This window comes from Pongo abelii, chromosome 23, assembly GCF_028885655.2.
Source record: "Pongo abelii isolate AG06213 chromosome 23, NHGRI_mPonAbe1-v2.0_pri, whole genome shotgun sequence".
Classification (NCBI taxonomy): domain Eukaryota; kingdom Metazoa; phylum Chordata; class Mammalia; order Primates; family Hominidae; genus Pongo; species Pongo abelii.
The window spans coordinates 36,771,060-36,793,983 of NC_085929.1; the positions used below are offsets into that span (position 1 = coordinate 36,771,060).

General features: G+C 49.1%; 1 protein-coding gene across 1 annotated transcript; it reads right to left on the reverse strand.

The window, feature by feature from the left end:
• Positions 1 to 240: 240 nt before the first annotated feature.
• Positions 241 to 22,909, reverse strand: SF3A1 (splicing factor 3a subunit 1). Its single transcript, XM_002831004.6, has 16 exons — positions 22,717 to 22,909; positions 18,936 to 19,057; positions 12,360 to 12,567; positions 11,007 to 11,264; positions 8,873 to 8,947; positions 8,268 to 8,418; positions 7,744 to 7,937; positions 6,755 to 6,872; positions 6,259 to 6,444; positions 5,200 to 5,321; positions 4,859 to 5,104; positions 3,759 to 3,966; positions 3,095 to 3,249; positions 1,717 to 1,818; positions 1,532 to 1,603; positions 241 to 760 (listed from the first exon to the last, which is right to left on the reverse strand). Exons 1-16 carry the CDS (start codon positions 22,777 to 22,779, stop codon positions 659 to 661), a joined length of 2,382 nt encoding a protein of 793 aa, XP_002831050.2. The 5' UTR covers positions 22,780 to 22,909; the 3' UTR covers positions 241 to 658.
• Between the last annotated feature and the right edge of the window lie 15 nt (positions 22,910 to 22,924).

The following is a 22,924-nucleotide window of genomic DNA, read 5'->3' on the forward strand; positions in this document are numbered from 1 at the left end:
GTGCCTGCCATGCTTCCTGTACTACTGTTAAATACACCGGGCAGGCCTTTGGAGGATCCCAATGTTTTAAAAGGGCAATATGAATATGATTCTAATACATAAAAAGTATGAGGGCAGCAAGAATTTAGTTACAAAACTCAAAAATCCTCAAAGAGAAGCCACATAGCACTGTGCGGTGTTACTACTGCCTCGAGTCTGGACAGGGCACAGGTGACCAAGAGACAAGTCTTATTTAACTGATTTCACAAGAAGGGTCCGAGAGTTTTATTAGACAACCCACGTCAAGGTACAAAATGATTAATGACAATATCAGCCATATTCTATTAGCCAAGTGCCACTTGTCACTATGAAACTATCCTGTAGGACATCCCTGGGCTCTCAGTTGCTAATGGGCTGCTGAAGAAATGAATGCCCTCAAATCGAGACCCTAACACAAAGAGACTCCAGAAAGTGGCTTAGAAAACCCAGCTACTCTTACCAACGTGGGGAAAGGGTCAGGGGAATGAACCTCTACAGGACAATTTGAATTCCCAAACTGAGTAAGAGTGAAACAAATATGCAGGCAGGGCAAGGCCTCAGGGGGGCTCCTGGGTCTGGGGCAGGGGGTGGGAGACAGGAGAGGCAAAATGGCAGGGACTTGACAGCAGGTTTCTCTTGTCTACTTCTTCCTCCCGCCTCTCTCTTTGAGGGCCAGGTGGATGACTGCACCATTGGCCATGTTGTAGTAAGCCAGTGAGTTGGAATCTTTGATGAAGATACCCTGGAAAACAGAGAGCGTGCCTTAGCGTGGGGCAACCCAGCCTTGGGCATACCGCTGCAACCTTACAACTGTGCACTTGGTCTGTTTGCACTCTAGACTTAGCAAATACAGGAGCTTGTGAGAAGGTAGAGTGTTGGGGACTGGAGACCTCTCATTCCTCCCACTGTTTCCTTTCTTCCCACCAATTATGCTCCTCCCCTTTGTCAACATTTGACTCAAAAGCTCAACTCCCCAAAAAGTTGGCCTCTCACCAACTCCATGGAGCTCTGACTCTGAAATCACAAGACCTTTAGGGATCACTTAGCCCAACAGCCTCAATGTATAGAGATAACTGAGGCCCAGAGCGGAGATTTGTTCAAGTTCAGAGAAGAAGAACATTAACACCTCCATGTGACCTGGCATCAGGTGGGGCTAGACTATCACCTCCAAGTCAGACTGCCTGAGGTCATACTGGCAGGGATGGCCCAATCACTGGATCAGGAACCCACCAGAGCATGCCTAAGTCTTGTCCCTAAATCTCTATGCCCAGTCATTGAGGCAAAGAATCTTACAGATCCCACACAAGACTCTACTGTGACCCCACCAGAGCCTTGCATTGTTGGGCACACCTGCCCCAACACTCCCAGCCAGCATCATGACTTCTAGGATGGATTCAGATGGCCACACCCAGATATCACTCCACTCCCCTTTTAGCTTCCATGAGAGATTTAGCTTCTGTGAAAGCAGAGGTGTCAGGACCCAAGGGGCAGGTCTGTGGACAAACTGACTCACCTCATACTGTAGCTTCTGTTTCCCTGCAGGCATGCCTGTGGCTTCATGAATCTTCACCTTAATGACAGAGACCTATGGGATCAAGCAGCGGTCATTCAACTCCTTGGTAAGGCCAGATAGAGGAAGCTTTCCCCTGAACGCTTGGTTCCCATGCACCTGATGCCAGTTTGTGGCAGCACCCATACCTGGTCCGTGAGTGGGAGGGTGAAGACCAGCACCTGCCCATTCAGTTTCCATTCCGTCTTATCCTGCATGTTTGGCACCTGGACTTTGATGGACACTGGACCCTACAAAACAGGAGGTGGTCATTATGCCTAGGGAGCTCTGAGCCAATCAAGAACTATGCTCTGCTATCCCTAGGCCTGTCCAGACAATGTCACCTGTGCATCTGGGCTCCTGGATTCTGGCCTGATTCACCACTGATACCACTTGTGAGGTTGTACAAGTCACCCCTCTTTGCAAGATTAGGTTTCTTTTCTTTAAAACAATCTCTATCTTGTCTCTTGTTGAGTCTGGAGCTAAAGTGAAGAACTTTAGTGAAAATACTCTGCACACCCCAAGGGAAAAGAATATGACCTGCAGGGTCAAAAGACCTGGATTCCCAACTCAGCTTCCCAGCTAACAAGGTTTGTCTGAGCCTCAATGTCATTATCCACCAGACAGGGTTCATGACTGTTTTGAGTATTGAGAGGAAGTGTCTGTAAAGTGCTTAGCTCTATCCTGGTACTTGAGTTAAGCGTTTAAGAAATGGGAACTATTATTAAAAAACAAACAAACAGGGTGGGTGCGGTGGCTCACGCCTGTAATCCCAGCACTTTGGGAGGCCAACGTGGTGGATCACTTACGGCCAGGAGTTCAAGACAAGCCTGGCCAACGTGGCGAAACACCATCTCTACTAAAATACTAAAAATGCAAAAATTAGCTGGGTGTGTGGTGCACACCTGTAATCCCAGCTACTCGGAAGGCTGAGGCATAACAATCCCCTGAATCCGGGAGGTAGAGGTTGCAAAAACAAAACGAAACAAACAATTTGGTCAAATACATTGGGAGAGCAGAGGCCGGGGCTGTTTCTTTCTCTTTACTGCAGCCTGACAGCTTCCCTAGGAACTGGCAGTGACAAGGTCCCCACCTCCCCTTATTCCAGGACCCCAACAGGATCCCACCCAACAGGCAGACCTCCTAAGGGCTAGAGCCAGGGAGGAAGACCACAGTAAATTTTAAACCACCACACACAATTTCCTCTAGGGTCCCTCTCACACGTGAGTTGTGCTGCCCGTGCAACTGGGTCTCCCTGTTGGCCTCTGTAAGTCTACACCGGAGGGACCACCACAGTCACCACCTCTGCCACCACTACCATCACCATCACCACCAATGCTCTCTGCTCCTCCAATTGTTGGCCCCACATTCACTGTGTGCTCAGAAGCCCTTAGATGTCTCCAACAGCTGACCTAGGCCCCGGAAGCCAAGACTGGGAGTGAAATAGGGTCAGTTTTGGAAGTGTACGACAGGGGCGGGACTAAACCCTCCAGCTAGAAACTTCAGCAGCATTCTGAGATTACATACCTTGTTTCTGCGCAGGAACTCCTCCTCTGGCATGAGGCTGTCCTCTGTCTTCAGTTTTTTGGAGGTGGGCTCATCTTCCATGGGAGGTGGGGGATGAACAGGGGGCATTGGGGCTGGAGCTGGGACAGGTGCCACAGGTGGAGCAGGCACAAAGGCTGCAAAGACAAGAATAAGCAGCCCCATGAGATGGCAGAAGGGGCCCAGGACTCAGGGCTGCTAAGAAGTTGAGAGGGAAGGTTGCAAAGGTTTCCTCTAGTCAGAGGTGTCAAGTGCTATTTCCTGCTGAGTCTGGCAGCCAGCAGGTTCCCTGGCAGGGGGACCTGGGAGGCTGCCCAGGTTGGACAGCAGAGGACTGCAGGAGGGGCAGGACTGATGGATGGAGCTAGTGCCAAGCAACAAGCATCTCTCAGGCCTCTGAGCCTGTCAGGGACCTGATCCCTGAATGCACAGACACTGGCTACACCATTTCAGCCTCTCATTTCTATCAGGAACGGTGGCTCCCAGCTCTAGGGTTGCGGATCTTTCAATGGGAAGCCAGGGCTCTCCTCTGGGCTGGATACCCTGCTGGAACAGCTGGCACTAGCATCAGCCACTGCTCTGTTGACAGTACTTGGCCCGTGGTCCCTGAACTAATGGCCTGGAAAATGATGCAAGGGATACTGACCTGTTGGCACAATCATGGGGGGTGGGCGGGGGGCCATGATAGGAGGGGCCGAGGGAGGCATGGGCACCACGTTGATTCTGGGCGCGTGGATGATGGGCGGCATAGGGGCGATCACTGAGCCTGGGGGCAGCCGGACCACAGATGCCATTGGGGGCCGGGGCATGACGGGTACTGCGGAGACAACTGTAGTACGAACTGGAGGTGGCATCTGTGCAGGAAAGAGACCCACAGGTTACAGGAAGCCAAAGTTGGACTCCAAGGGCACACACAGTTGGCAACTGGCCACCTGCAGCTCTGAGGATGGAGGTTAGACAACTCCGTCCTGGCCCCCTGGGACTGAGAAACTGTGGCCTCACACTGGGCGTCCAATAGGAACTGAGCTGCTGAGAGCCCGAGGATGACACTCTCTCTACTTGGGACTTGGCGGGTCAAACTCGACCAGCTACTTTGGCAAACACTGAGAGAGTCACTAAAGAGGCTGAGACCTTGGCTGGGCACAGTGGCTCATGCCTATAATCTCAGCACTTTGGGAGGCTGAGGCGGGCAGATCACCAGAGGTCGGGAGTTCGAGACCAGCCTGACCAACACGGAGAAACCTCATCTCTACTAAAAATACAAAATTAGCTGGGCATGGTGAAACATCCCTGTAATCCCAGCTACTTGGGAGGCTGAGGCAGGAGAATCACTTGAACTCGGGAGGCGGAGGTTGCGGTGAGCCAAGATCATGCCATTGCACTCCAGCCTGGGCGACAAGAGCAAAACTTCATCTCAAAAAAAAAAAAAAAAAAGAGGCCAAGACCTCGACTAAGTCTCCTGGAGACAAGCCAGCAGTCCTCAAAGACCTAATAAGCCCTGCAGCCCTTCTCTGACGCTAACTGTTTCTCATATTTGTCACTCACCTCCCTCCCTGTTCCAACCCCCCTCCACAAACAGATCAAGATAGAGGTTCCCATTTGCATTTAAAGGGCCCTTTCTCTTTCAAACTGACCCACCCAACACACTCAGGCCCCACTATAAGGCAGCTGCCCTTCTCAGCCAACAGTGTCCGACCTCAAGAATGAAGCTCTAAAAAGTCAGTTCCAGGGTAGATGCTGGCTTACTGTGGGTGGTCGGGGCACTGAAGTGATGGGTGGGGCCGAGCTGGGGATGTTGGTGGCTGAAGATGGTGGTGGTGGCTGTTGAGGGATTTCATTGGGCTTGCTGGGGCCAATCTTCTCTTTAGTGTCATCCTCTGGCACCAGGCCTTTGGCCTTGTGAATGGCCTCAATCTGCTCCTGGAGGGTGATGTTGGCCTGGGCAGCCTGCTGGGTCCGGGCCATGCTGCCTGAGTGGCCATCCCAGGTCACCTGCAAGTGAAAGCAAAGCCACAATCCTCCTGGAACTAAGCCCAAGTGTGGAAGACGGGAGGCAGACAAGGCACTAGGTTCCACTTTAGCCGTACCTTTTCCTCTGGCTTCTGGATCTCCTCCTCACCGATCTTCTTACCAATGGCTGTTTCCTCTACACCGAAGATGTCAGTACGCCGCTCAGCCAACTGCTTCAAGCTGCTCTCAATATCCAGACCTGTACAGTCACAAAACAGAGGCAGAGGATAGAAAGAGAAAATAAATCAGGTGTCCTGACAAGAGAGCAGCTTTTCTGGTGTGCAGGGAGGAGGCTGGTCCCATGGGATGAGGGTGACTCAGGGCCCCAACTCTTGCCCTCTGGGCTCAGGGAAAGCTGCCCAATCTAAGCCTATAAACCCAGTGCTTGTGCAACCCCTCTGACTTATAAAAGAACGGTAGGCCAGGCACAGTGGCTCATTCTTGTAATCCCAGCACTTTGGGGGGCCAGGGCAGGAGGATCACACCTGAGGTCAAGAGTTCGAGACCAGCATGGCCAACATGGCGAAACCCCGTCCCTACTGAAAATACAAAAATTAGCTGGGTGTGGTGGTGCGTGCCTGTAATCCCAGCTACTTGGGAGGCTGAGGCAGGAGAACTGCTTGAACGTGAGAGGCAGAAGTTGCAGTAGCCAACATGGAGCCACTGCACTCCAGCCTGGGAGACAGAGTGAAACTCCGTCATTCATAAATAAAATAAATAAATAAATAAGATGGTCAGAGAGGGCAACTGTGTGGAAAGGGCCACATGGTGTAAGTGGCAGTCAAAACTAGAAGCCCAGTCTCCCACCTGTGGCACAGTTCCTGCCCCATTCCAAACAGCTCAGGGTACTCCAGCCATCAGTGCTCTCCTTCTAAACAGCCACAGGAAGCCCTCCCAGCTAAAGCCAGAGCTTGCTCTGGGATGTCAACAGGCACATGGCATCTCCTTCAGGTCTGCCTTTGGGGAATTTCTATGGGGAGTCCTTCTGGAAAGTGGGGAGTTCTCTTGCAATATCATAGAGTGCAAATCTCCTCAAAAGCTTTTGTTGACCTCAATTGTTGCTTTCTATGTTTGCTTAGAAGAAGTTAACTGTAATACGGAGACCACCATGGGCTCTCCTGGAACCCCCACCTCACCTGGTGCATACACCTCATCATCACTCTGCTTCTCACGGATGGAGCGATCCCGCTGCTCCAGCCAGCGAGGGTCAAGAAGTCCAATGCGCATGTGTTCCTGCATTTTGCTGGCGGGGATCTTCTCCCCAGTAATGGGGGACACAAGATACTCATCTGGAGCAGGGGCTGGAGGCAAGGGCTTGGAGGCTAAAAGGAAACAGATGTTTCAGTAAGAACACTGGTGGTCAGCCACCTGAGTTAAGAGGGTGGTATTTCATGCATGCATCATTCATCAAGGCATCTATTCAGTGCCACTCTTGTACCTGGCACTGTGAAAGGCACTAGGGCACCAGAGATGACTGGGCCCTGTTCCCAACATGAAACCTGTAACAGACGGGTTTGCAATGCTTTCACAATAAGCTGCACCTCAAGCCCTCCTAGAAAGACGGGTGTGAGGAACACATGAGGGCACACAGGACCTTCCTGGGCAGCCCGAGGGTTGGGAAGCAGGCCCTACCTTTGGGATCATAATCCTTGCGGACAATGACTTGGTCTGGAGTTGGGGGCAGAGGTGGAGGCATGGGCGTTTCTGGGGGTGGGGGCACTTTCTGCCCTTCTTCTTCATCATCTGAACCCTGAAAAGCAAAGCAATGGCAGGACTCAGAGAGGGGCTGAGGCCACCTCCCTGTAGCTGAGCCTGGCAGCTCTCTGGGTGGCAAGGAGCCTTGGCCTCTGCCAGCCAGCATCCATGTGCTAAGCCTCCCAGGGCAGCTGAGGCCAGCCGGCAGCAGGCCAAGCTGCTTCCTCACAGCATGAATGGGAGTGCTGGGGCCATGGTCCTAGCACTCCTCCCAGGCATTTCCAGCAGCTGGCACCAGGCAGTCCCAAGAGGCCAAGGGCACTTAACATGCTGGGGGGGGCAGTGCCCGGGGGGTGGGGGCGGCGAGTCGGCAATCAATGGTAGCCGCTCACACAGCAATGCTGGGAGGGACAGAAAAAGTTATTTCCCACCGACAGGGGCCCTTTCTTCTCAGGCCGTGCACAAATTATTTCCGAGTGGGGGAGAACAGTCTGGTTCTGGAGACTCCATGCCTGCTTGGAGGGCCTGGCTTGAAGGGGGTAGGGATGCCTGAAAGGAAGCGTGGGCTACATTTAGAAAAGCTCTGGGAGCTTGGAGCCCAGCTGACAGCTCAAAACAGAACAGGGTAATGCAGTGAGTTCCCTGAGGGCTGGCACGAGGCAGTGAGAGCAGGCTGTCCGGGCCAGGGAGAAGGCCACAGAACAGGTCAGCACAGCTTTTAGATCCTTGCCTATGAATGAATCTTTGTTGCCGGAGCTGGAAAGAGGCTCTGTGCTGCCTGGGCTTGGGCAGCTATATGGCCTTGTTCAGGACCCACGCCTCCTTTCAAGGCTCACAAGGGAGCTGGATCTGACTGGTGGAGAGCACTTTGATCTCCTGGGGCTTCAGAGGAAAAGGTCATCCCGCAGGTCTGCCCAGCAGCTTACCTCATCCATGTCTTGTACTTGGGTGTCCTGGTCCAGCTGGGAAGGAGGCTCCTCCGCCTTCTCCTGTTTGTCATCCTCCTCATCAGACTCGACCTCCATCTCAACTTCCTCACTCTCCCCAAACTTCTCATAGCGCTCCTGAATGAGGATTCGGGCCCCCAGCTCCTCTGGCGTGGTGGGGGGAGGGAAGTTCCCTAGAGGGTGAGCCAGAAGCAAAGGTATACATTATCAAAGGGTCCTTATCAAAGACCCATCTATTTGCCCTGTCTGAGCTCCCCAAGGGCTGGGGCTATGTCTGTTTTCTCTCCAGCTATCTCCAGAGGCCCATCTAGGGTCTGGCAAGTACGTATTGAATCTAAGCTGGGCAAAGTGGTAGAACTGAAGTCTTTTGGGAGCAGGGAGGAAACAGCACTGATAAAGCCCTCTGAGAGATTCTGCTGCTCTCTGGGAACACCTGCACAAGGTCTCCCGGGAAGTCTCAGAGTTCCTGGCTCCTCATCTGGAGTCACTCCTCACAGACCTACCTTGCTCATTGGGTTGGAAGTCCACTGTTTCCACCACCACAAAATCATGCCAGTCGATCTGAGCATAGGCCACCCGCTCCTTCTCCTTCTCCTCTTCTTCCTTCTTCCTCTCACGTTCCTGGAATTTGGCCCATTCCACTCGGTAACACACCTGCAGAGATGGGAAACAGCTCGGTGCTAAGCTGAAGCAGGGTCTGCTCCTGATGAGGCTACCACCTCCAGGGCTTTCATCAAAGTCAGTGCCTCCTTCGGAACAGAATGGCAGTATGGTTCCAAACTATGGCATTTGCACCTGGTTCTACCCAGATGCAGAGTTTGGACAGAATGAAAATTCCACCCTCTGATCTGCTTGGGAGCTGGCCTTCTGCCTTCTAGCTAGAGTGGAAAAGAGGGAGATATATTGAGGCTGAGAGCAAAGCAGAAAGTTGTGGTATGTTGGGAAGCATCCGGACTCCAGGTTTCTTTGGCCTTTGTAGCCAACAAAGCCTTTTCTCCCACCATTCCCATGACTGGAACATAACAAGGTCCTGCCTCAGAGACTGTTTTCAAATATAAAACAGAACCCACCACCAGTAACTGGTTGCAAGAAATGCTATTCAGTTTACCTGATCCAAAACTTCTCGGGGGTTTTCAGCCTCTTTCTTGAGCTTTGAAAATAAACCTTTGGGTGGAATCAAGATCTGAAATACAGAAGAGTTAAAGCAATTGTCAGTGCTTTACAACGCAGTACAAAGAGGCAGCCTTCCTGGGCCTGTGATAAAGCACAGGAGATGAGGAAGCATGGGATTCTGTGTCCCAATCCCAGCTCCACTTGGCTGTGGGACTTTGGGCAAGTTACTTAACCTCAGTAACTTGATTTCCTTCTCCAAAATAATGGCACCACCACTCAAAGTTGGCACCATGAACTTAAAAAGGTGGCTTCGAGGATTAGCAGGAAACCATGCAAAGCACTAGCAGATTACCCAGAACACGGTCAGTACGAGATGGCTGCCTTCATGACATTGACTTGCTCTTATCCTTTCAAAAACACTATGCAGATCTCCCCTGACTATCCTATTTAGAACCGTAGCCTACCTGCCCCACCTCCCTCTATTTCTGCTCCCTGCTTTCTCTCTATAGTATTTAGCACCATGTAACAGACACTAACAATGCACTTGACTCCTCCTCACTAGACTAGAAACTCCACGAAGACAGGGATTTCTCTTTTGTTCACGATTACATCTCCAGCCCCCTGAATAATGTCTGACAATGTATATTTACTGAGAGAACAAATGCTGCCTTTGTTCTAAACAGCCCCAACAGCTTCTACTGCCACTGGCAAAGTGGCTCAGCCCTATCCCAATCCTCCTTCTACCTCTACCCCAAGAATCTATCTGCTCAGTCTTCCATGGCTAGAAACAGACAGCAGGAACCTCAAGTCACAGTGGTAAATGCCAATACCCAAGTTCTGAAGAAGAAAAAACAGGAAAGTAACAGAACAAAAAGTGATCTGGGACCTTTAACCCTGGAAGCAGTCCATTGGGAGAAATTAACCCAGGGCTCACTTAAAATTGATATTGCATATTTATAGTAACCCTTGGGCCTTGGGCCTTGAATGACTGTTATTTTAGCTACCATACTAGCTTCTGGATTTGGTCATTTTCTAAACACACGCATTTTTACAATTCTAATTATGTACTTAAAAGTGAGTAGAGTTAGGAAATTCTCAAGTCCTTTCAAGTCAGATCTTTGAGGTGTTGTTTCTGGATATGAAGAAGAGATGTACAGACCATCCCACTGAAAAGGGAAGGAAAACAACCTCCATGATATGTGTAGCAAGAAAAATGTGCCACAGGCAAAGCTATACCAATGCACTTTGCAATAAGTTAATAATCTGATTATTTTAAATGCCCAAACTGACTTCTCCTGATTCTTGACTGCAGCTCTGTCAAATGAATTGAGTTTTTAGGGTCTGGAGTAAAAATGCCAGAGCTCAAGCCCCAGCCCTGCCACCTCCTAGCTATGTGACCCTGGCCATGCTAACTTCACTGCACCTCAACTTTTCTCTTCTGTAAAGTGAACATAGCAATAGTGGCTACCTTATAGGCTACTGGAGATTAAATGAGAAGATGCTGCATACATAATTTCTTAGTGATGTTAGTTATACTGACTTATATGACATCAAAGTGTCTCTCAACGCCTATTTAAACGCTATTTCCAATTTAAGGCACTTTATAAGCTGAAGAACCAAAGTTTTAGAGTCAAATATGGTTTAAATCTCAGCATAGCTACTTACTAGCTGACAGACCTTGAGTACATGACTTCACCTTTCTGAGCCCGTTTCTGCTTCTAAAAGATGTGGGGAAAACACCTCATGGCTTCTTGTGAGGACTAAGTTAGGTAAAAGGAGGCAACTGTTAAAGGTTGGCTTCTTCTCAGGGCCTTACTAGGCAACTGAAAATGGAAATGTACTTAAAAGCAGCAAGCACCACATGTCCTTGTCACATAGCAGGCAATCGCCTAATGGTAGTTAGCAAGCATGTGTTTCCCTTCTCTTTAGAAACCAGCAGTCTGTGTTGCACTTAAAGAAATAACTGAATAGAAATCAAGGTTTTACATTAAACTGGGATTCAAAACATTTGCTCAGAGGCCCCATGGAGAAGCGATGTGCTTGTAGACAGTGAGTGGACACAGTGCTTCCAAGGGTAAGATGTTTTCCTTCCCTGGGCCCAGGACCCCAGCCCCATCCTGTCCAGGCACCTTGGTGTACTGTTCCACTAGCTTTGTGAAGTAGTTGAAGAGGCTGTGCTGTGGGCGGAGAAAGTCAAACTGGTAGTTGCGCTGCTCCTTCTGCATCAGCTGGGTCAGAAACTGGCGCCCATTCCTGGCCACAAACTGAGCCGTCAGCTTCACCACATCCAGGTCGAAGGCTGAGATGGAGGGAGGATCAGCAATGAACTCAAACTCAGGAGGAGGCTCTTTGGGCACGATGGTCTCTTGGATTACTTGGGCTTGGACCTAAGATGCAAAGGGAGTATGAGGCGAGAGGCGCAGGGGTGAACAGGCTCCAGGGGAGGGGAGGGGACATGGGCATGCACCCCTCAGCAGGATGCTGTGAACCTCTAGACTTCTGTTAATTATGCACATAACACTAGCACTTGGTGTGAGAGAATTCTAAATCACAAGAGCATTGATTTCCCAGTCAACTATGGCCTCAACTTCCTGAATGGCTGAGTGAGAACCATTCCCCTCTGTATCTCTGCTCCTGCCTTGAAATTGAGGGCCAAAACTGGGTGACAGAAGATCCAACAGGAATATGACTTATTAAATCCCATCCAAGAGGGATGGATGTGCAGAAGGCCTACATGTATGCAGAAAACCCCACTGTACAAAGTGTTTCCATGACCTCCGCGTGAACCATGAGGCAGCACAGGTACTGTGAATCCTCTTTATAGATGAAGAAACTGAGGTAGCCTGAGGCCCTAGGCCTCACTGCAACGCAAGGTCTTAGAACCTGACTTCAACCTTTATATCCCATTGCAAAAGGAGGGGCTGCCTTTTCCACCATGGTTCAGGAGTGCAGAAGGCAGGTCTGGACAGGAGGAAAAACATGTCAGCCTCTCTCTTCATTCACAACCCTAATAGCCCCTAGTGCTGGGCCTCAGCACAGGGAAGGTGGTATTAGGGGAGGCCAGATGGAGGGGTCCTGGGAAGAAGAGACAGAGGGAAGGGATGGCACAAGGAGGAGCCCACAGGCCACACTGCATCCTTCAGCACAGCCAAGTAGGAAGTGCTGCCCTCACACCCTGAGCAAGGCCTTGAATAAATTACACTTCCCCCAACTCTCAGATTCCTCATACAGCCTCTGTGAGGAGTCAATGAGACAAGACTCCTTAAGTACCAAGCACAGAGCTTCACAAGCGGTGCTTGGGAAATGCCAACTAACATTAGTACTTTGCTGTCTGGGCCTCAGTCTGCCTCTGAGAGATGGGGATAACGACCTCACTTCTCTCCCTGGGTGGTTGTGAGGTTTGGAGTTAATTGTGTACCCCCTCCTTATCCCTGCTTCCCTCTCAAGCCCTGCGTAAGTGAAGGGGGCACTGGGCTCCAAACCTTCTGGGGCAGCTGCTGCTGGGTGGCCTGCTGCTGCTGCTGCATAACCTTGGGGATGGCAGCGGACGGCTCCTGAGCCTTCCCCTCCTTGAACTCGCTGACCTTGTGGCGGTAGTAGGCATGGTAAGGGTCATTGGGGTTCAGAAAGTTGAACTTGGGGTTGTTGATCTCATTCTGTCGGATCCTAGCTTCAAATTCAGGCCCGTTTCTGGAGGGAGAAAAAACAGCAAGAATAAACACCACTCCCTCGTGCCTGCTGAGATCTAGAACACCGCCCATTGGAACGTCCTTCTTACCACCCACTGCTCAAACCAGCCCAGCCCTCAGCAGACATCCTCCTCTAGCCTCCTGGCATCGACGATCAGTGCCGTCTGCCTCATTCAGCTTGAACCAGGCCGCCTCTACCACAGGGTCTCCCTGAACCCAGTCATTCCTTAGCTCCTTTTCCAGTTCTGCCATTTCCAAAACCATCTAGGCTATCGCTCATTTCTTTTAATAAAATTTACTTTAAAAAAATCTATTTAAAATGGAGAATACATATTACTACTTCAAATAAAAAAAATCAGTATGCCTTTATCAACAAAAGGTAGTCAAAAGTGAACATAATGCAAACAAAGTAATACCGTCAAAGTTTAGTTGGAAGTTTGCTGAGACTAATTCTCTTAGTTCAAAGGGGTAGCAAGTGCTGGAGAGGTGAAAAAGGTACATGAGCACCAAACCTAGACTTTGTCCTCTGAGTAACGAGAAAGACTGAAAGACATGAAAATTTAGTTGATTTGAGCCTGGGCAACAAGAAAAGACCCTAACTCTACAAAAAAATATAAAAATAAATTAGCTGGGCATGGTGCTGTGTGCCTCTAGTCCCAGCTACTCAGGAGGCTGAGGTGGGAGGATCACTTGTACCCAGCAGTCTGAGGCTGCAGTGAGCTAGAATCGTGTCACTGTATTCCAGCCTGGAAAACAGAGTGAGACCCTGTCTTTAAGAAACAAAAACAAAAACAAAACCAAATAGTTGGTTTAATGCCTTGCCCAAGTACTCCCTAAAACCACCCCAATTATACTGGTGAGGCCCACACAGGAAACATGCTCAGCAAGGACCCAGACTCGTACAGCTGTATAAGGCACCTTCAGATGACAGGGGTGTGGTAAGATCAGCAGGGAGGTCTCCAACCACTGTCTGTACCTGGGATGGTTCCCCAGATATGCCCCATGTCCCCAGCAAGCCTTCAAAACCTCAGGATAATGAAAAAACGTCCCTGTAATGATGTTTAGGGAACCCTCATTTTAAAAATGTCCCAACAGTAATATTCAAAGTGCCACACTTATATACAACACCTGTGTCAGTCAGAAAGTGCACGGACCTTAAAGACACAAGATATGAACACATTCAAGTCTCAGGTTCACTACTGACTCACTCTGACCCAGAGCAAGTTACCAAACTACTCTTTGCTTCCATTTTCCCATGTGTAAAATGCAGCTAACACCAGTTTCCCTTTCTACCTTGAAACATTATTGAGGAGATGCCAAAGTCTTTTTGTTTTAGAGACAGGGTCTCACTCTGTCATCCAGGCTGAAGTGCAGTGGTACAATCTCAGCTCACTGCAACCTCCACCTCCTGGGCTCAAGGGATCCTCCCACCTCAGCCTCCTGAGTAGCTGGGACTACAGGCATACGCCACCATGCCCGGCTAATTTTTTTCTTACATTTTGTAGAGATGGGGTTTCACCATGTTGCTCAGGCTGGTCTCAAACTCCTGCGCTCAAGCGCCTTGGCCTCCCAAAGTGATAGGATTACAGGCATGAGCCACTGAACCCAGCCCTCAAAGTCTTTTCAAATCGTACAGTGGCCTGCAAATGCAAGGGGCTAGGAGGGGTTGTTCCATAAACATTGTCTGTGGGGTCTTCCATTGCTCCTCTGGCGAGAACCTTGTACTTAGAACTGCCCCAAACACACCAAGGCATGGCCCCGGCATCTGGTGCCAGCCAGCTGGCTCCACTCTCTTCAGACTTTCATATCCCTGGCCTGTGAGTTTAAGAGGGGGTGGGAGCCCGGCACAGTGGCGCACACTTGTAGTCCCAGCTATACTCAGGAGGCTGAGGCGAGAGGATCACTTGAGCCCAGAAGATCATACCCAAGCCTGGGCAACAAAATAAAATTTCATCTCTAAAAAAAAAAAAATTTTTTTTTTTTTTAAATTTTTTTTAAGAGAGACAGCAGGAGACAGGGTGCAGGCAGTGCTGTGCCCCAGATCAACCACCACAGCAATATGTGCCACACTAGTGATCGACACCCAGGCTGGCTCCTCAGCAAGTCATGGTCATATCCTGCCGTGTAACTAACACCATGAGGTCTCAATTTGACAGTATATTAGTCTAACCGGAACCTTATGCTTTGGAAAAAAAATTCTCCCTACTCCTTAAATAATGTAAACCACACATAAGAATGAAGGTGAATGCACACTTAAATCCTGCTAAACTAGGCCACTATACCCAGCAAATGCCTCGGGCAGACAAAGGGCTCCTGGAAAAAGGGGCCCTGGTTGTCTCCTGTACCATTGCCTAAGCCATAACTTTACCCCATCTGGGAACAATCTGAAAAATAAAACAATGAGAAGGCTTGGCATGTTCATTCCAAGCTATTCTGTTGCTTTAAATTAGCTTAATGTTAATTTTAGAATCATACTCTCCACCAGAAGGAATAGATTTCAACAGAAAAAGACATGATTCTGACTCAACCCAGCTGGTGGGACTTTTTAAGGGTAATTTCCACTTCAGTTTCTTGACAGGAACATGCAGGAAATGAAAAGGCCTAACCTAGTGAAAAAACTTTTGGAAAACCGCTCAGTTGTGCATTTCTACTGCATGCTCCATAAATACACGTGAACCCAGGAGAAGTGAAGCACAGAGTTCTGCATGCCTGCTTTAACTCGGATATTGGTCTCTTTGTTGCAATGTAAACGATAAGTTCGCAGATTTTATTTATTTATTTATTTACTTTTGAGGCAGAGTCTCGCTCCGTCACCCAGATGGGAGTGCAGTGGCACAATCTTGGCTCACTGCAACCTCTGCCTCCTGGGTTCAAGCGATTCTCCTGCCTCAGCCTCCCAAGTAGCTGGGACTACAGGTGCCCGCCACCACACCTGGCTAATTTTTTGTACTTTTAGTAGAGACAAGGTTTCACTATGTTGGCCAGGCTGGTCTCGAACTCCTGACCTCAGGTGATCTGCCCACCTCAGTTTCCCAAAGTGCTGGGATTACAGGTGTAAGCCACCACACTGGCTCACAGATTTTAGAAATACCTACAAAAGCAATCACCGTAGCTAAAAATCAATCTAGGGATGTGCATGGTTTTGGATTTTTCTTTCCTTTTTTTTGAGATAGGGTCTTGCTCTATCGCCCCAGGCTGGAGTACGCTGGCATGATCATACCCTTGACCTCTCAGGCTCAAGTGATCCTCCCAAGTGGCTAGAACTGCAGATATGCGCCACCATGCCCAGCCAATTTTTTTATTTTTTGTAGAGACAGGGGTTTCACTATATTGCCTAGGCTGGTCTCCAAGTCCTGGGTTCAAGTGATCCTCCCACCCTGGCCTCCCAAAGTGCTGGGATTACAGGCGTGAGCCACCTAACCTGGTCATACATATTTAAAGGGACCTTGGACGTACTCTTATTTCTTTAGCAGCAAAGGATGGCACAAAATTATTGGAAAGCTACTTGGCAAAATGTTTAAGAAATCTTTTAAGGATGCTCTTTTAGCCAATAATGAGCCACACAGAATTTTCTTTTAAGGAAACAATCTAAAAGGGAAAGAAAATGCTCAGAGATATCCCCACAGCTTAATTTGCCAAAATGAAATGTTGGGAACAGGCCAGGTGCGGTGGTCACTGCCTGTAATCCCAGCACTTTGGGTAGCTGAGACATGAGGATCACTTGAGGCCAGGAGTTCAAGACCAACCTGAGCAACACAGAAAGACTCCATCTTTACAAAAAAACTAAAAAAAAAATAAAATAAAAAAAATTAGCTGGGTGTGGTGGCAGGCACCTGTAGTCCTAGCTATTCAGGAAGCTGAGGTGGGAGGATAACTTGAGCCCAGGAGTTCGAGGCTGCAGTGAGCTGTTATCATGCCACTGCACTCCTGCCTGGGTGTCAGAACAAGACTCTGTCTCTAAAAAAGAACGTTGGAAACCTCCTCCTCTAAGGAAAATACAGAAATGGTGGCCAAGCCAAGGAAAGCCTTTCACCTCTACATGGTGCATCCCCTTAATAAAGGACCCCAGGGCATTATGAAGACCATGGAGCAAAATGGAAAAATGCTTACAACACAGAGTGGAATATCTTTACTAGTATTACAAGGATCTAAAAAAGGATGGAAGGAAACAGAAAAATGTGAAAACAGCTGGTAGACACTACTCTGGTAATGAGAATATGGTGATTCTTCACCCAACTCCCCTTTTCTGTATATTCTGTTTTTAAAATATCAGGGGAAAAGGGGAGGCATGAATCTGCTAAGAGCCATTAAACATTTATCTTAAACACAACAGTGTCTAAATCTGACATGACCCAATCATCATCATCACAATGTTCAATCAAGCACAGAGCAGCTTTCAACCCAATACTCAAGGTAATCAAAGCCCTTGAAATATAATGAGATGAATCTGCAGAGCTGACACAGTGAAAGTCTAACCAAAGTAGGCTGGTGCCGTGGCTCACGCCTGTAATCCCAGCACTTTGGGAGGCCCAGGTCAGGGAATCATTAAGTCAAGAGATTGAGACCAGCCTGGCCAACATGGTGAAACCATGTCTCTACTAAAAATACAAAAATTACCTGGGCGTGGTGGCACACACAACGAGTAGTTGTCCCAGCTACTCGGGAGGCTGAGGCAGGAGAATCACTTGAATCCAAGAGGCAGAGGTTGCAGTGAGTTGAGACTGCACCACTGCACTCCAGCCTGGCAACAGAGTGAGACTCCATGTCATTTAAGAAAAAAAAAAAAAAGAAAGTCTAACCAAAGTAATCTTTATGTTTAATTTTATTAGGTTGGGAAAGGAAGGAACACCCGTTAAATGATGCATACTGACTGAGACACTGCCTCAGGGGAGTGACGTGGTCCCTGGAGAACACATGCTGATTGAGCCTGCTTCCACACATGAAGGAACTGTCCAGAAATCCAGACTGATTGTGAAATCTCATTTTTACTTGTTTTTTTTTGAGACAGGGTCTCAGTGTCACCCAGGCTGGAGTGCATGGCTCACTATAGCTTCAACCTTCTGGGCCCAACTGATCCTCTTGCCTCAGCCTCCTGAGTAGCTGGGATCACAGGCCCATGCCACCACAGCCAGATAACTTTTTATTTTTTGTAGACGGGGTCTCGCTATGTTGCCCAGGCTGGTCTCAAACTCCTGAGCTCAAGTGATCTTCCCACCTTGGGCTCCCAAAGTGCTAGGATTACAAGCAAGAGCCACAGCACCTGACCTCCTCATTTTTAAATAGTAGCAACAAATCTGAGTTTCGAAAAAATTACTGTGAGGACAAACAAAACATCTGTAGGCTGGACATGGACTGAGGGCTGCCAAAGGAATACCTTAAATACCCTAGAGGATGTACTGACCTTTGGAGTCAAGGGGCCAGTAAAAAAATTCCATCTAAGGATGTGAGGGTAAGTACAGTGGGGAGAGACAGGGGGAACTCGGAGCAATGCCCATTCCATCTGAGGCAGCGGCTAGCACCTGTGTGATCTGTGGGGAGAGACAGGGGGAACTCGAAGCAATTCCCATTCCATCTGAGGCGGCGGCTAGCACCTGCATGGAACTGTGGGGAGGGAGAGGAGGAACCCGGAGCAATGCTCATTCCATCTGAGGCGGCGGCTAGCACCTGCATGGAACTGTAGGGAGAGAGAGGATCTCTGACCAATGCCCATTCCATCTGAGAAGCCAGCTAGCACCTGCACAGAACTGTGGGGACAGACAGGAGGAACCTGGAGCAATGCCCATTCTATCTGAGGCAGCGGCTAGCACCTGAATGGAACTGTGAGGACAGAGAGGAGGAACTCGGAGCAATGCCCATGCCATCTGAGGCGGCGGCTAGCACCTGCGTGGAACTGAACTGCATGCAGCCCCGTGACCTCGCTCCTGCCTCACAACAACTCTGAGATGGCATTTTGTTCCGTTTTGCAGATGGGTCATTTGAGGCTCTTGGAATGTGGTCTTTGTACAATGAGAATAATAAACTCCCCTTTTTATCTTCCTCAGGCCAGCAGCTCAGGCACAGACACACACCATCTGTGACGAAGCAGCTTTCCAGGCATTTCCTCAGGCCAGTTTTGGAAGCAGAGGCTCCTGGTGACTGTGGGGCTAAGTGTGATTCTCACTTTGGCCACTGCTATGCTGTGTCAGGGACACCAGTCCTACCTATTGCCTACCCCAGTCCTACCTATTGCCTACCCCAGTGCCATACTGTGGTTTTATGAACTAAAAGGCCCAAGCCAACAATGTCTCTTTAAAAACCCTTGTGCTGATTCAGTGCTGAAATCTCTTCATGCTGAAACCCACCTCTGACCCACCCAAGTAGCTCTGTTACCTGGCCACAAAGCTGGCAGTCTTGTCAACAATATTTCTGACCTCTGGAGGAGGGTAAATAATCCCCACAACTGGCTTAGAAGGTGCAGAATCCTCCTTTGAAGATGCTTCTTCTTCTGTGGGCTGTGAAAACAGGAAAAGAAATAAGGTTTTAAAAGTCCTTGGTTCGGAGCAGGTTCTCCACTGTTAAACTCCTCTAGGATATCACTCAGAGCAGACTTTCATTCACAGACTTCCCTCAGGTTAGAACCCTCTGCTTCAGAAAAGCAGTTCTCTTAAGTTCACTGCACCTGCAGGGGCTGCTCCTGGGGACCCAGGGAGAAGAGCAGCTTCCCTGGCTCCTCTCTAGCTGGACTATCTCAGTGAGACCAGGAATCTGCATTTTTACTATGGTATGAGACCACCACTTCTCCTGTTGTCCTTCCCAGTTTCTCCCCAAACTCCCCTTTTCCCTAGTTTATAAGACAGGAGAAAAGGGAGAAAGCAAAAAGTTGGAAACAAACAGAAGTAAGATAAATAGCTAGACGACCCTGGTGCCACCACCTGGCCCTGGTGGTTAAAATAATAATAATATTAACCCCTGACCAAAACTACTGGTGTTATCTGTAAATTCCAGACATTGTATGAGAAAGCACTGTAAAACTTTTTGTTCTGTTAGCTGATGTATGTAGCCCCCAGTCACATTCCTCACACTTACTTGATCTATTATGACTCTTTCAAGTAGACCCCTTAGAGTTGTAAGCCCTTAAAAGGGCTAGGAATTTCTTTTTCGGGGAGCTCGGCTCTTAAAACACGAGTCTGCCGATGCTCCCAGCCGAATAAAAAACCTCTTCCTTCTTTAATCCGGTGTCTGAGGAGTTTTGTCTGCGACTTGTCCCGCTACATTACCAAATGCCCAGTTGATTCAGATGCAGGGACTCCGACTACATTCTGAGAAACCATGTTCCAGAATCCAGGCCATGTCTGTAACCCTGCACCCAGCGATGGGCTTGGCATGGAATTTTTAATGACTGTTTGCTGAATAAAGAAATGGGAAACTATCTGCTGACAAATTATGCCCTGAATGCCCTCTCTGCCTCTACTCCACTGTCTTAACCAACACTCAATGCTCAAGTGTTTTGTGAAATTCCACTGGAAGGCTCAGCATTAACTATCCCGTAAGTACCAATATTTTTTCACCAGCAGCTTCTTCCCCTTAGTAAACAAAGGTTCAAGTCTCTTATCTTAGAAAAATGAAGTTTCTCCTCCGCCTTCATGTTCCTTTCTGCCGCTGCCTTCTCCCACCCCTTCCTCTGGCAGCTAAGCATCCTGAGTTCTCTTCAGTCTTGCTGGTCCCACTTCCCTGCCTCCCATCTGGTCCCTATTCATTTTAAGTGCTCTTGACAAAGTCAGAAACAACTGCCCACGGCCATTATCTGGGTGTGAATGGTAACCACTCCTTCACAAAACTCTCAACTCCTAGGCCCCATTCTTGCCTGTCTTCCCATCTTGCTCACCATTCCATTCAAGTTTCCTTCCTGACCCGTTTCACCTCCTGCACTGTGAAGCTGGAGATCCCCGCTCCCGCCGCCCAATTCTGTTCTTGGTTCTCTTCTCAGTTTTTGGTGTCCTCCACTTCCCCTCCCGCCTCTAGACTAAACAATCTGGCCCAAACTGATGTCCCAGAACACTCTTTTGTACTGAAAAGCTTCAGGTCCAGCTAACTACTGGGCACTTTCATCTGTAACCTCTTTCCTCAGGAATAGCTACCCAGTCATCCACGCCAGAAAGTTGGGGGCTCCTCTCTCTTCCTTAGCTTCCACACTTGATGATAATAACGTTTATCAAGTTGGGCACAATGGCTTGCACCTATAATCCCAGTGACTCAGGAGGCTGAGGTAGGAGGATTGCTTGAGCCCAAGAATTCAAGGCTGCAGTAAGCTATGACTGCACCACTGCATTCCAGCCTGGGTGACAGAACGACACCCGGTCTCTTAAAAAAACTTTTATCAAGCAATGAGTAGATCCCAGGTATTTTTCCCGAGCACTTTAAATATATTAACTCTTATAACCTTTATAAGAAGCCTATAAGATTAAGTACTCTTTTTTTTTTTTTTTTTTTTGAGACAGTCTCTTGCTGTTGCCCAGGCTGAAGTGCAGTGGCATGATCTTGACTCACCACAACCTCTGCTTCGTAGGTTCAAGCAATTCTCTCCCAAATAGTGGGGATTACAAACATGCACCACCACACCTGGCTAGTTTTTTATTTTTAATAGAGACAGTTTTGCTATGTTGGCCAGGCTGGTCTCAAACTCCTGACCTCAAGTGATCTGTCTGCCTCGGCCTCCCAAAGTGCTGGAATTACAGGCGTGAGCCACTGGACCCGGCCAAGAACTCTTAATATCTCCACATTACAGATGACAAAACTGAGAGATGGAGAGCTTAACGTCCAACTGGCAGAACCAGGATTCTAACACACCACTCTGGCTGGAGAGCCCGCCTACCCGCTCTGCCCTAATCTAGGCCAGGCCTTCAGCCTCTTTGGAATAGCGTGACTGGCCTCCCCTCCTCGTAGTGATTCTCCACGTCTGCCTACCTGAATTTCTGAAACACAAATGTCACTATTTGGCTTAAAACCCTCCCTTTTCTTCCCATTGTCTACAAGGAAAAGTTCAAATCCTAAGTAAGAATCGCATCTCCTGCCACCACGCTCTTAAGTCTATGCTTCAACATTGTTCATTTACTGTTGATCAGAGACACCGTTTGATTCTTACCTCGGTGTCTTTGCGCATATTATCTGGCCATTACCTTATTTTCCCCCAATGCCTGGGAAAATGCCAGGGACACAGGGGCACTTAAATATTTGTGGAAAAGGCACGGCTTCTTCAGTCATGTCCCCCCCCATCCCTTATTCTGAACCCAAAGCAATGATCAGCGTATGTGCTCAATAAGTATTTGCTGGATGAATAAAGGATGCTATTTCCCTTCCCTAGTCACCTACCTGGCAAACTCCTATTCCTTCTTCTAAAAGAAATTTACCTCTCACTCCTGTGGACTTCCCTACCTTAATATCCCTTAATACCCCAGCAAGCAATGTTCATTAGATTTGTACCTGAAACTTCTATCACAAGGCATATCACACCACACTACAATGGTTTGTGCACATTAGAAATTGGAGAGCTTTATTAAGGGCGGGCTGGCACTGTATCATCGATGGCCATTGGCACAATAAACATTTGGTGAGCATTCTCGTATGTCTGTCTTCTCGTTAGCCTGTGAGCTCCCTAGGCAGGGACTATGCCCCATTCATTCCGGTAATGTGGGAGCCTGGCACGGTGTCTGGCTTGGGGCAGACACCGAAATAGATGCTGACAATTAACATCCAAAGATGTACTGTGCAGGCTGGGAAATTAGGCATTACTGGGGAAAGGCTGTGGCCGGCGGCCCCAACTGCCACATAAGATCAGAGGATGGGCTGGATCAGCGCCTCTCACACTTATAAATCAATCACCTTAGGATTTTGTTCAAATGTAGATTCCTATTTAAAAGATCTAGGGCGGAGACTCCACATTTCTAAGAAGCTCCCGGCTCGTGCCGACTGGGCTGCTCCGCGGACCACTTTGAGAACCCCGTTCAGGGTGGCTCACTTCGCTACCAGAACACCACCATAGCGCGGGAAGCGCGCAGCCTCTTGGGACTTGCAGTCCCTCCAAGCCCTTCATAGCGGCCGCTTATTCCTGTGCGAGTAAGGAGCGCCCAGCCCAATGCTCCGGCTGCAGGCTGAGGCGCGGGGGGAGATGTACCTGTTTGGGCTCGGTGGCCACGGGCGGCGGCGGGGGCACCGCCTGCACGGGTCCGGCCGGCATGACTGCGACGCTCAGGGCTGCCAGTCCGCCTCGGTGTCGGCGAGCGGTGCCGCCTCAAGACAGCCTCCCCGCTCGGACAGTACGACCAGCTCGCAAGATGGCGGCGGCCGAGAGAGTTGTGGCCGCGAAGGTAAGACTGACGCAC